This window comes from Lissotriton helveticus, chromosome 2_1, assembly GCF_964261635.1.
Source record: "Lissotriton helveticus chromosome 2_1, aLisHel1.1, whole genome shotgun sequence".
NCBI lineage: Eukaryota > Metazoa > Chordata > Amphibia > Caudata > Salamandridae > Lissotriton > Lissotriton helveticus.
The window spans coordinates 110,069,237-110,081,694 of record NC_136059.1 but is presented as its reverse complement, the minus strand read 5'-3'; the positions used below and the strand labels follow the sequence as shown (position 1 = coordinate 110,081,694).

The window sequence follows — 12,458 nt, the reverse complement described above, 5'->3', positions numbered from 1 at the left end:
TGTTTGATTTGCTCTGCATTTCGTCCATCATCTGTCTGGCTTTTGCTCCTTCACACAGCACATGAATTCTCCAGTCTGTCCTTCGAGTCCTCAAAGCTGCCTTAAGTGATGTGGATGATTACTAATTTGCCTCTGGTCATGTCGCTCCTCTTTTCCTATTTGTTATGGCATCTTTCTAATTTGCTCTCTTTGTGAGAAGTTGGCCTGATATGCAGTGCTCACTATTCTAGTGATCACTATGTATCAGTCCAGACAACCCTTATTGATGATTGGTTGTAAGTCAACCTTATAGACCAGCTATCCTAGTAGCATGGATACGAGCAGTCTAAGGCTAAGACTCTAGAGGGCGTCTTAAGCCAGCTGTTTTACCATCACATTTACCCCTTGAACACCAAGTGAAAGGACCCCACACAAGTTGTTATCAAAAATAAAGTATATTTTTTTTATAACAAGACTACCCTGGCTCTTTATGAGACAGGGAGCTAAGCACACAACAAAACTCTTAAGAAAATACTTGAAGTCGCACAATTTACACAAATGCCCGAGGGGCACGAAAAACCATATACACAAAAAGTGGAATGCGAAATTACTAGCAGGTAGGTACTATTCTCATAGGCTTTAGAATCGCTAGGACTGGACTACTGAACCTTTTAGATTGCAAGCAGGAGGCCTAGGGACGTCGTGTGCAGAGTGGGAACTCTCCCGCGTAAGGTGGGAAAAAGTCTATGGAGGCTAGCAAAGACAAAGTTACTGTTCTCGGGCAAACCCGACTAGGTAGGTCAAAAACGAAAGTGGATCCGGACACTTAGAGTGTTGGACTACGCTGGAGCACCGGAGTACTCGGTTTACCTAGCCCAGGGGCTGCGGCTGCATAGGGTTCAAGTGGCGTCGGAAACCCTCGTTGACGAACCAGGAGCCTGAAGAGAGAAGTTGCTGGCAGGCGGCCAGTGAAGAAGTTCGTGGTGATCCAAGCCTGGATCAGGGACGAAGAAGACCTGTAAGCAGAGGGGACCAAGTTCTGAATCACTAGCCAGTGATTTAGGTGGGCACCAGGCTGGCACCGGACGAAGTCACCTCGACCAGGTGAGTGGGCGCTGCTGGGCTCTGCAGTCTCTCGGACCAGGAGGCGTTGTCGGCGACCAGGATGGAGGTGCGAGCTGTCCCACGAAGGTGTCTGCTGTCGACCTCGCTGGACCCAGGATTGGGGCAACAAGTCTTGGCAAATGCAAGCCCACGCGGTGGACTCAAAATGGCGTCTGGAGTGGACCAGGAGGGTCCGGGGTGCTCCTCTGTTGGAGGGGAGCAAGGGCCAGTCTGGAGCAACCAGACCAGCGGTGTTTGTCGTCGAAGTTCGTCGTCAGAGGGCCACTAGCCAACGGGCAAGTGACCGGGACAACGCGGTGAGCAGCAAAGAGCAGAAGGGCCCCACGCAGATCTCGTGGATGCAGGGGGGCTGAACTTCGGTGCTGGAGCTGCTCAGGGTCGGGGCTTCTCTTACCCCAAAGCACTCAGTCGAGGGTCACTCGGTGGTCGTGCTGGACAAGCGTCGTGCAGTCTTTAAAGATGGCCGGTCCCTCGAGGTCTCGTCACACCCACGGATCACAGCTGGGCTGATGATGCAGGTTGAGGTCAGAGGTGCCAGGGAAGCCGGTTCTCGTCGTGCTGGGCAGTCTTGATCCGGAGGAGAGACTTACAGCAGACCGCGATGCTTGGTTGGTGCCTGCTGCTGCAGGGTGACTACTCCTTAGTCACAAGGGAGAAATCTTGAGAAGAAGTCGAGAGTTCCTTTCGTAGAAAGTAGTTTCAGGATTCAAAGATGATCTACTTTGGAAGGGGGCCTGCTCCTACCTTTATCCTGCAAAAGGGGGCTGGCACGTGACTAAGTCCTGCCCTATGGGTGGGACTAGGAGGGGGGTGGTTACACCCCTCTCCTTTGGCGGGCTTTTCCCCAGCCCAGGGTCTGGTGTGCCCCTGGAACTGGTTCAAGCCGGCCTATGCACAGTGAGCACCGGGGTGCCACTTGCAGTCACCTTCCTCTAAAGCCCTGCCTACCTAGGATACACAAAATCCTGTCTGGGACGGTGCTGGCACCGCCCCTGACAGGAAACCCTTTGTCCTTGCCTCCTGCGCTGGGAGGACTCCCAGCAACAGGAGGGCAGACTTATGTCTCGGTGGCAGCATCCATTTTGTGGAGCTAAGGCTCTGTCTGACTTTAACCGGGGTTACAGGTTACCAACATGTCGTGTCCCTCTAGAAGGGTGGAATGCTAACCCCGTCGCCAGAATTGGCGAGGGGTTAGTATTCCAATTCGTATGACACCTTACTCGACATGTTTTGATAAAGCGATACCAGAGTTGGCATATAACGGCGAGGATTATAATGCACTTAAGAGTATATGGTATGCGTTATCATGGAAACGGCTAAAGGATAGATCCCGAAAGCCGCAGACAGGCTCAGCTCATGCCAGAGCACTATCTCACACGATTCCAAGCACTCTGCCTTCAGGATTGTCAAGGCCTGCCATAGGAGTGACTGATAGGAGATCTGTGTGCCCATTTTAGGGTTAGATATAGGTATACTATATCTAAAGCAAAGGGTGATTACACCACCTTGCCCCAGCTGTCGTGCAGCCAGTTGTGTCAGATTTGGATGGCCAGCCAGGGGTGGCATAATACATGCTGCAGCCCCTGGTAGGCCCTGGGTACACCTATGCCCTGGGTACCTTAGGTGCACTGTACAGGGACTGATAAGGTGACTCAGTATCCAATTAGATATGTACCTAAGGTACATGGAATCCATTTTACAGAGAGAGCAGTAGGCCTGGGGTCCTGAATAGCAGGGCCCCAGGTCAACTTAGTCAGAAAACCAGCAAAACACCAGGCAAAAAGTTGGGGGCAACCATAGTCAGGGATCTACCTTCCTACACTCTTCGGCTAAGCCTTTGGGGCTGTGGGGGAACTTTTCTGTTTAGCCTTGCATCCATCATCTCTCATACCTTTAAATTAGTTCACCTGTAATACCATCCACTTGTGCCTTTTTTCCAGATCTACCAACGTCACCAGTGCAATCCTCCTTTACCCCAGGTATTCATCAGTCCACTCCCACATACACACATGCATCCATCCATATATACATTTACACCGATCTGTTTACCCACCCATAAACTATTGTATTATATGCACCCATTGCAATCATTGTATTTATCTAGCAGTATATCCAAACAGCCATCACTATGTGCATGTGCTTGATTGCATGGTGTCTGTGTACACATCTATACCTCTCTGTACTGTCTTTATATGAGATCCTATTTGTGTTGTCTGTTAGTCAATGTATTCAAACATATTCCGTAACAGTGTACAATCATTCTAGTACAATAAAACAAGCAGACTTTGCAAATTCGTCAGATCTGACACAATTTAGGTGTATGTATTTATCAGCAAATGGTGAGTATGCCGAAACTAAATTCAAGCGGTTATCTTTAATTGTGGCTGAGCGCAGCATCTCAGAATATTAAATGTTTGAAGTGGTTTGTGGTGTTGTATAAATTAATTTAGGTATACTAAGCCAGATAGGTATGGTCACCTGGAGGAGGAATGATATTGGATTTGGTAGTTAGATGTAGCATTTTCTTGCCTAATTTCAATTAAGTTTCTGGTAAATCTAGTTTGTGGGTGCTTATTTACTGCTAAGATAGCATTAAGGTAATGTGTTGCACTTTCTGCTAAACCATTTATTTGAATATTGCCTAGCCTAAATAAAAGTATGCAAGATAAAAAGAAAGTTCGAGGCATGTGGGCTGCTGAATTCATATCTGTGCATAGATCGCTGCCTAGTGCTGGGTCCGGATGATTGCACATTGTTGTCCTGGAAGAGTCTTCGAAGTAACGAGATAGGTGGCTCCTCCCTTGGACTACAGTGCACATGGGCATCCTCTCCATCCCCAGATTGTTTTTCTCCGCCATTGGGTTCGGATGTACTTTCCTACTCTCCAAGTTCGGAATCAAGAAAACTTCTCAAAAGGCCAAAAGGCCTTCGAATACCGTCGGTATTGATAAACGCTCATTGCCGATACTCTTTTTACAACTCTGTTGCACTCCAGTCGTCGAATCGGGCCGTGAGGCCTTGTCGACACCACGTGGACCGACCGTCGATGGAACAAAGTCCATTCAAGTACTGCCCTCAGTGCAACTCGAAATTTCCACACACAGACAAACATCCAGTGTGCAACAAATGCCAATCTCCAGATCACAAAGAAGATAGTTGCCTGGCCTGTGCCCAATTCCGATCAAAAAAGACTATTCGGAATAGATGGGCGGCGAGGCAAGAAATGCAACGATCGGCGCCGGAGCCCGTTAACATCTTCGGGGACGAAGACGATCTAGCAAGCGCCGAAGACTCAGACCGAGACGACGGACAATACTCGGAGCCCGACTCCGAATATTACCCCGAAGAGGGAGAACTAATCGTCGATCTCGAAGACTATGATCAGGACATCGTAGCAGTTGAAGACGACTACGATGACGGCGAGGGGCGAACCGTGAGTACACCGCCCCATATAGACACTACACCTCTATCAGAGACTCAGGTCAAGGCATCGCCAGCAGGCCTTAGCCGAGACCAACAACCTCGTTCTACAGCCCCGCCATACCGCCCGGCTAAGAACATATCGAAAGAGCCCTCTGAGACACGTCACACAACATCAATTCCATCAAAACCGAAACTTGTCGACAATACAGTCTTCGGACCGAATTACGTCGACCCGAAGGTATCGAGCCTAAAGGCGTCGACCCGAAGGCCACAGTACCCTCGAAACCGAAAAACGTCGAGTCGACATCGAAGACAAAAGCTGTCGACTCGAGCTCCAAACCAAAGGCCGTCGAGTCAACCTCAAAGCCAAGACACGTCGATTCGACGCAAAAACAAAAGCACGTCGAATTGACCCCCAAAAAACACGTCGAATCGAGCAAATCCGCCTCGGGTATCGACAAGGGGAACAAACCAGTCGACGACAAAACAAGGCCTACGCCCAAAACTAACGTCCAACCGAAACCGAAGGTGGACGAAAAGAAATCGGTCGAGCCAAGGTCCATCGACCCGAAAAAAAGCGTCGAACCGAAACAGCAGGCTCCAAAACAACAAAAAGAGACTCTCGAACCGACAACATCGCTCGGTCCGAAAAAAGTTGTGAAGCCAGCAAAGTTCGTTCAACCAACAAAACCCGTTGAAAAACAACCAAAAGCGATACAACCACCTAAAACGGTCGAGGTACCAAAAACCATCGACCCGAAGAAACAAAAACCAAAGGTTGTAACACCAAAACCAAAGACTGTTGAAGAGGACCTTCTTCACCCAGATCCCTCCACAGAGAACCAGTCAAAAATCTACATTGATCCAATAACTGGTAAAGTGACTGTGTATACTAAAAAGAAAAAGTCTCTACCAACAGAAGACATTTCCAGAATCCCCTTAAAGAAAAAGAGATTGTGCTACCTCTCCTATCCTCTTTGAACCTATCACTCCTGCTATGCCTACTACTCCTTATACCCCAACCTCACCAACACGCTCTGACTACAACCCTGATGAAGATCAGGACGCAGATGTAGGTTTTGGATATCCACAAAACCCAAATACAGACCCAGACACACAGCCATGGGGTACAGGAGGGGAACCAGACAATGAAGGGACTCTGCCCATTACAGACCCTGCAGTATACCCTACTAAGCCATCACCCACAGAGGATACAGTTGCATTTAATTCTCTGTTAGATAGAGCAGCAACCTACCACAATGTAGATATGCACTCTGATGCTATTGAGGAACATTTCCTCTTTGATACACTCACAACATCTGAAAGACGTTAAAACACTCCCAATGCTAAAAGGGGTGTTAAGACACGCAGGTGACATTTTTAAGGACACTGCTAGGGCGCGGGTCATAAACCCAAGAATTGAGAAGAAATACAGAGCTGCACCTATAGATCCCACATACATCAAAGGACAGCTACCCCTAGATTCCTTAGTAGTATCAAACGCATGTAAGCGTGCAAACTCAGACTACTGGTGAGGCTGCACCTCCAGACAAGGAATCTAAGATATTTGAGGCATCAGGCAAAAGAGTGGCGGCCCAGGCAGCAAACTCCTGGAGAATAGCCAATACACAGGCCTTGCTAGCCAGATATGATAGGGCGCACTACGACAGTTTGGAGGAAATTCTCCAACACTTACCTGATCCCTACAAACAGCAGGCAGATGAACTTATACAAGAGGGAAAGCTTATCACCAATGCATCCATTAAGTGTGCACTAGACGCTGCAGACACAGCTGCCAGATCCATCAGTACCAGCATGCTAATAAGGCGACACGCATGGCTTTGCATATCAGGCTTTAAGAATGAAGTCCAATCTACAATTCTTAATCAGCCAATTAACCCAGACTTTTTATTTGGTCCAGCAGTTGATTCAATTCTGGACAAAATGAAAAAGGATGCAGAAACAGCAAAATATATGGGAGCTCTCCAGTCCCAACAACACCGGGGCTCCTTTCGTCACTTCAATTATAGAGGAGGAGCGCGAGGAACATCACAGCAATCCTCCAACTACAAAACTAACACACAATCCACATATAACAAGAATACCAGCAGGGGTGGTTATAGAGGAAACGATACCAAAGGCAGAGGTCGTGGAGGCAATGCAAATAGATCCTCCACTAACACAAAGCAGTGACTTCCTGACACTCCCCCCAGACCACATAACACCAGTCGGGGGAAGAATACAACAATTTCAACAAGTCTGGTTAAATATCACCACAGACAAGTGGGTCAGGCAAATTATCCAACACGGCTATTGCCTAGAGCCCCCCCCACTCCACCCAACATACCACCCGTGCATTGTCCTATGTCACAGGAACATATAACGTTACTTCAGCAAGTGGTCATCAGTATGCTGCAAAAGGGCGCCATAGAACCAGTCCCACTGCAACATCAGGGAACAGGAGTATACTCCCTATACTTCCTACTTCCAAAGAAGGACGGGTCTCTCAGACCAATATTGGACCTCAGGCCAATCAACCTCTACATTCTGTCAGAGCATTATCACATGCTCACTCTCCAGCAAGTCTTACCATTGCTTCAACAGGGAGACTTCCTAGCAACTCCGTGCCTAAAAAAAAAATAAAAAAAAAATGAAAGTGTGTCCTCATGTAACGTAACTGGTGCTATGTAAAGCGCTCTGATAACTGGTTCGGTTCTAGTTCGCGCTATATAAAACTCCCCCAAAAAAAAAAAAAAAAACTTTAAACCTCAAAGATGCATACTTTCATATACCAATACACCCTGCTCACAGAAAGTATTTGAGGTTCACCATTCGAGGGCAACACTACCAATTCAAAGTCCTGCCATTTGGGGTGACAACAGCTCCAAGAGTGTTCACCAAATGTCTAGCTACAGTAGCGGCACATCTCAGAAGGCAACACATACATGTGTACCCTTATCTGGACGACTGGCTAATCCACGCGCCAACAGCCCAGCAATGTGCCGACAACATGTCAAAGACCACACCTACTGCACAGTTTAGGATTCTCACTAAACTATCCAAAGTCACACCTACAACCCTCCCACGTCCAACAGTACCTGGGAGCGACAATAGATACACTGTCAGCAAAAGCATATCCCAACACAGCACGGGTCCAGGGAATGCAGACGCTAATACAAAAGTACAGACCCCAACACTCACTACCAGCTCGAGTGTTTATGCAGCTAATAGGCATGATGGCCTTGTGCATATTCATAGTCCCTCACGCCAGACTACATATGCGTCCGCTACAAGAATGCCTAGCAAGGCAGTGGAACCAGGCTCACGGGCAACTAAAAGACCTAGTGTTGGTGACCAGTCGTGCATACAACTCTCTGCATTGGTGGAATCCACAAAACCTTTGCAAAGGTCGACTGTTCCAAGAGCCTGTCCCACAAATAGTGTTAACAGCGGAAGCATCCCTACTAGGATGGGGAGCCCATGTCCTACACTACACAGTGCAGGGACTCTGGACTGTACAGCAAAAGAAAATGCATATCAATCTCCTAGAATTGATAGCCATCTTTCTAGCCCTAAAAGCTTTTGCGAAACACTTACGCAACAAAGCTGTGTTGATCCGGACGGACAACATGACAGCTATGTATTACATTCAGAAACAGGGAGGAACACACTCACCACAGCTGTCGCACCTAGCTCAAGCAATGTGGAAATGGGCCATTCAGAGGAACATCTTTCTCATGGCAGAACACCTCCCAGGCAAGGACAACCAAGGGCAGACCTCTTGAGCAGGCACAGCCAACAGATGCACGAATGGGATATTCACCCCAAAGTGCTCCAAACCATTCTTCCGGAAGTGGGGACACCCGGAAATAGATCTGTTTGCCACAAGCGAAAACGCAAAATGCCAGTACTTTGCCGCCAGGTTCCCACATTCGCAGTTGCAAGGCAATGCGATATGGATGAACTGGTCAGGCAAATTTGCGTACGCTTTTCCCCCAGCTCCACTAATACCGCTGGTGGCACGCAAAATGCGCCAACATTCGCTGACGCTAATCCTAGTTGCTCCCACGTGGGCGAGACAACCATGGTACACGACGTTCCTAGAACTGTCAGTGGTGCCTCATCAAAGACTACGACTAACACCCAGTCTTCTAAGGCAGAACCATGGCGAAATCCAACACCCAGATCCCCAACAGCTGAACCTAGCGATCTGGCTCCTGAAATCCTAGAATTTGGATACCTCAACTTGCCCCCAGACTGCATGAATATTATCAAAGAGGCAAGGAAACCCACTACCAGAGCATGCTATGCAGCAAAGTGGAAACGTTTCGTCATTTATTGTAATAACAATGACATTAACCCGCTTGATGCTTCCACTCAAAACATCAATTGCTACCTATTGCACCTCCAACGGTGCAATTTAGCTTTTTCGTCCATCAGAATACACCTAGCTGCGTTAGCAGCATATTTGCAAAACAGACAACACCTTTCACTATTCAGGGTGCCAGCAATTAAAGGGTTTATGGAAGGACTTAAACGCGTAATTCCTCCAAGACACCCACCATCACCAGTCTGGAATCTAAACATTGTTTTAACCAGACTAATGGGACCACCTTTTGAACCACTACAATCATGCGAAATACAATTTCTTACTTGGAAGGTGTCTTTCCTCATTGCCATTACTTCGCTTCGAAGAGTTAGCGAGCTACAAGCCCTAACTATTCAAGAGCCATTCATTCAGGTATATGCAAATAGAGTAGTTCTTAGACCAAACCCTAAGTTCATGCCAAAGTGGTATCCCATTTCCATTTAAATCAAACTATTGAACTGCCAGTGTTCTTTCAGAACCCACAAACAGTAGCTGAAAGGGCCTTGCATACCCTTGATGTCAAAAGCGCTCTGCTATATTACATAGACAGAACTAAAACATTTCGCAAGACAAAACAATTGTTTGTTGCCTTCTCACCTCAACACAAGGGTAACCCCTATTTCAAAATCAGGCATAGCCAGATGGATAGTTAAGTGCATACAAATATGCTATATAAAGGCAAAACACACCTTAACAGTCCCCCCTAGAGCGCATTCCACACGTAAGCTAGGGGCATCCATGGCTTTCCTAGGAAATATTCCTTTACACAAAATTTGCAGAGCAGCCGCATGGTCAACCACACATACATTTACAAAACACTATTGTATAGATGTACATTCAAAACAGCAAGCTGCTGTAGGACAGGCTGTTCTCAAAACTCTTTTCTAGACTGCTGCAGCTAACACAGGTAGCCACCGCTAAGGGAGATACTGCTATACATTCTATGCACAGATATGAATTTAGCAGCCCACATGCCTCGAACGGAATATGCTACTTACCAGTATGCATCTGTTCTTGGCATGTAGGGCTGCTGATATTCATATCGCCCACCCGCCTCCCCGGTGCCTGTCGCAGCTGCAGCATTCACTCTTTACATGGACATCTCTTACTGTACTATACTCCATCTCTGCCACAATGGCGAAAAACAATCTGGGGATGGAGAGGATGCCCATGCGCACTGTAGTCCAAGGGAGGAGCCACCTATCTCGTGATACTTCGAAGACTCTTCCAGGACAACAATGTGCAATCATCCGGACCCAACACTAGGCGGTGATCTATGCACAGATATGAATATCAGCAGCCCTACATACGAAGAACAGATGCATACTGGTAAGTAGCATATTCCTTATGTCCTATACTTTTAAACATTTTTGCTGAATTCTCCTTTGTTGCCATGTCTTAGCTTCAGCACTTGGATAAAACACTCCGCAGAGATATCATTGAAGCTAATTTCTACAGCGCGACATTGGCAGCCTCTCACAAGTTTGATGTGCTTGACCTGCACTACCACTTCCGGTTCGATAGCCAGAACCGCCTAAAAGATGGAGTTCACTGGAACCAGATTGTTCATCGCAAGATCACTCAGCTTCTGCTGGCCCACATTGCAGATGCATGGGGTGTGGAAGTCCCGAAAAGGAAGGCCAACACAGGTGAGAAGTAGTGGACTCACAATGTGCTGTTAGGACAGTTAGTTATTTCATGCAGAGAGGTGCTGGAACAATTGCCACTAAAATGTCGAACATCGATATGTTGCTATATCTTAGTACTTTATTTCACGAGTAAGTTGTCCATAATCTGGCTACAGTCATTCATTTTACAGATGTTATTGGAAGCTATATATGTGCCTGAGAATAGCCTTCTGTGTTGATTTGTATTAACTTGCAGTATAGTATTGGAGGCATTGAGCTTTGTAGCTCATATACTTTAGATGTAGGTGTTGAAGGTACAGTAGATTCTACTTATGGGTTTTAGTTATACTCCTCTTGGCACTGTTCAATACAGCCCCCATGAGTCAGTTGGCTGAAGTCAAATGGATTATACGTTCTAATACAGTGAATCTGCTCTTGAGCTTGTTTTCGTGTGTTTCTATGTGATGTGCATTGTTAGAAAATTGCCAGTGCTCGTGCACTTTATAATTAGTAGCAAAATAATGGAAAATGCACTTCACAAAACCGTTCTTTAGTTCTCTGCTAAACCACGTGGTATATTGATCTTTTTCTTTTTCTATTTTTATTCCTAAAGCACACCAGTCTGAGATCATGCCCAAATGAAGAGTTATGGCTAAGTCTCGATAAGGACCCTCTGCTTTTTTTCGCCAAAACATTATATCCTCATTTGGCTTATCTAATCACCTCTGGTTTGACACCCAAAAACATTTTTTTTTTTGCTTTCATACTTCAGCTCCCGACTTATTTCACTGCTGTCAGTCATTGACTTATAATATCGCAGAAATACTCAACAAAAAAATGATACACAAGTACCCCTCAAAGTACAACCCCTCATCTAATGACCCTTATTACATCCCGGGGCACGTTCTCCTGAACAAGAAGTGGTTAATAAAGGATGCAGATGCCCGAGAAGACTGTCCAGCACGGAATAAGGAGAGCAAAAAGATTGCCCCAGCAGGTGGTACTGCAATCATCCACGCACTGGTGCATTGCCAGCTTGTAAGAGGTGCTTCTGCACTGCCGGCTATGTGGGACCCAGCATTGTGGGTTCGGGGGCCAGCGAGCGGGTCAGTACACCAATGCCCTCTGCCTCCTCCTTCCCCCTGAAGGTGCATCTAAATCTTTCTAGTCTGACTTTTCAGGGCAACCAGTTGCCAGCGGGCGGCAGAATCTGCCATCATCCCCCTACACTGGCACAACATCACTTCGGACAGGTGGGTTTTGTAGATAGTCCGAGGGAGCTAGTTCCTCCCTTCCCCCACTTTGAAACTACCCCTCTCTCCATGCCACCAACACTCCATTGCATGTCGGAGGATCACTTGACCATTCTCCGTTAGGAAGTTACATCGCTCTTGGCCAAGGAAGCTATCGAGTGAGCCCCTGTGCCAGAAGTGGATCATGGTTGTTATTCCCACTACTTCCTGGTACGCAAGGAGGACAAAGGTCTGCGTCCTATCTTGGATCTCAGGGACGTCAACCGCTTCCCCCGGAAGAAGTTGTTCAAAATACTCACATTGGCTCAAGTCCTGTCTGCCCTCGGCCCTTGTGACTGGACGGTAGCATTGGACTTGCAGGAGCTTATTTTCACATCCCTGTCTTGCCTGCCCACCGGCGCTACCTTCGGTTCACAGTAGGCCATGAGCATTTTCAGTTTACCATGCTCCCCTTTGGCCTTACCAGTGCCCCTCTGGTGTTCAGGAAAGTGACTGCAGTGGTCGCAGCTAATCTGCGCAGATCAGGGGCTCCAGTCTTCCACTATCTCGAAGACTGGCTGTTGGAGGTGGGCTCGCCCCAGGCTATCGTCTCCCACCTACAGACTAAGGCAGACCTGCATTCGCTGGGGTTCACAGTCAACGTGCCGAAGACGCACCTGATTCCATTCCAAGAGCTCCTTT

The 12,458-nt window shown here is 47.3% G+C and overlaps 1 protein-coding gene across 2 annotated transcripts in view; it reads left to right on the top strand.

The window, feature by feature from the left end:
• The window catches only part of LOC144819236 (PC-esterase domain-containing protein 1A-like), a 359,196-nt gene that overhangs the window by 183,134 nt on the left and 163,604 nt on the right, over positions 1-12,458 (top strand). For both annotated transcript variants that reach the window (XM_078677207.1, XM_078677208.1), the window contains one exon: positions 10,299-10,545. In XM_078677207.1, the coding sequence (XP_078533333.1) occupies positions 10,299-10,545 (247 nt within the window). The remainder of the gene's footprint in view (positions 1-10,298; positions 10,546-12,458) is intronic.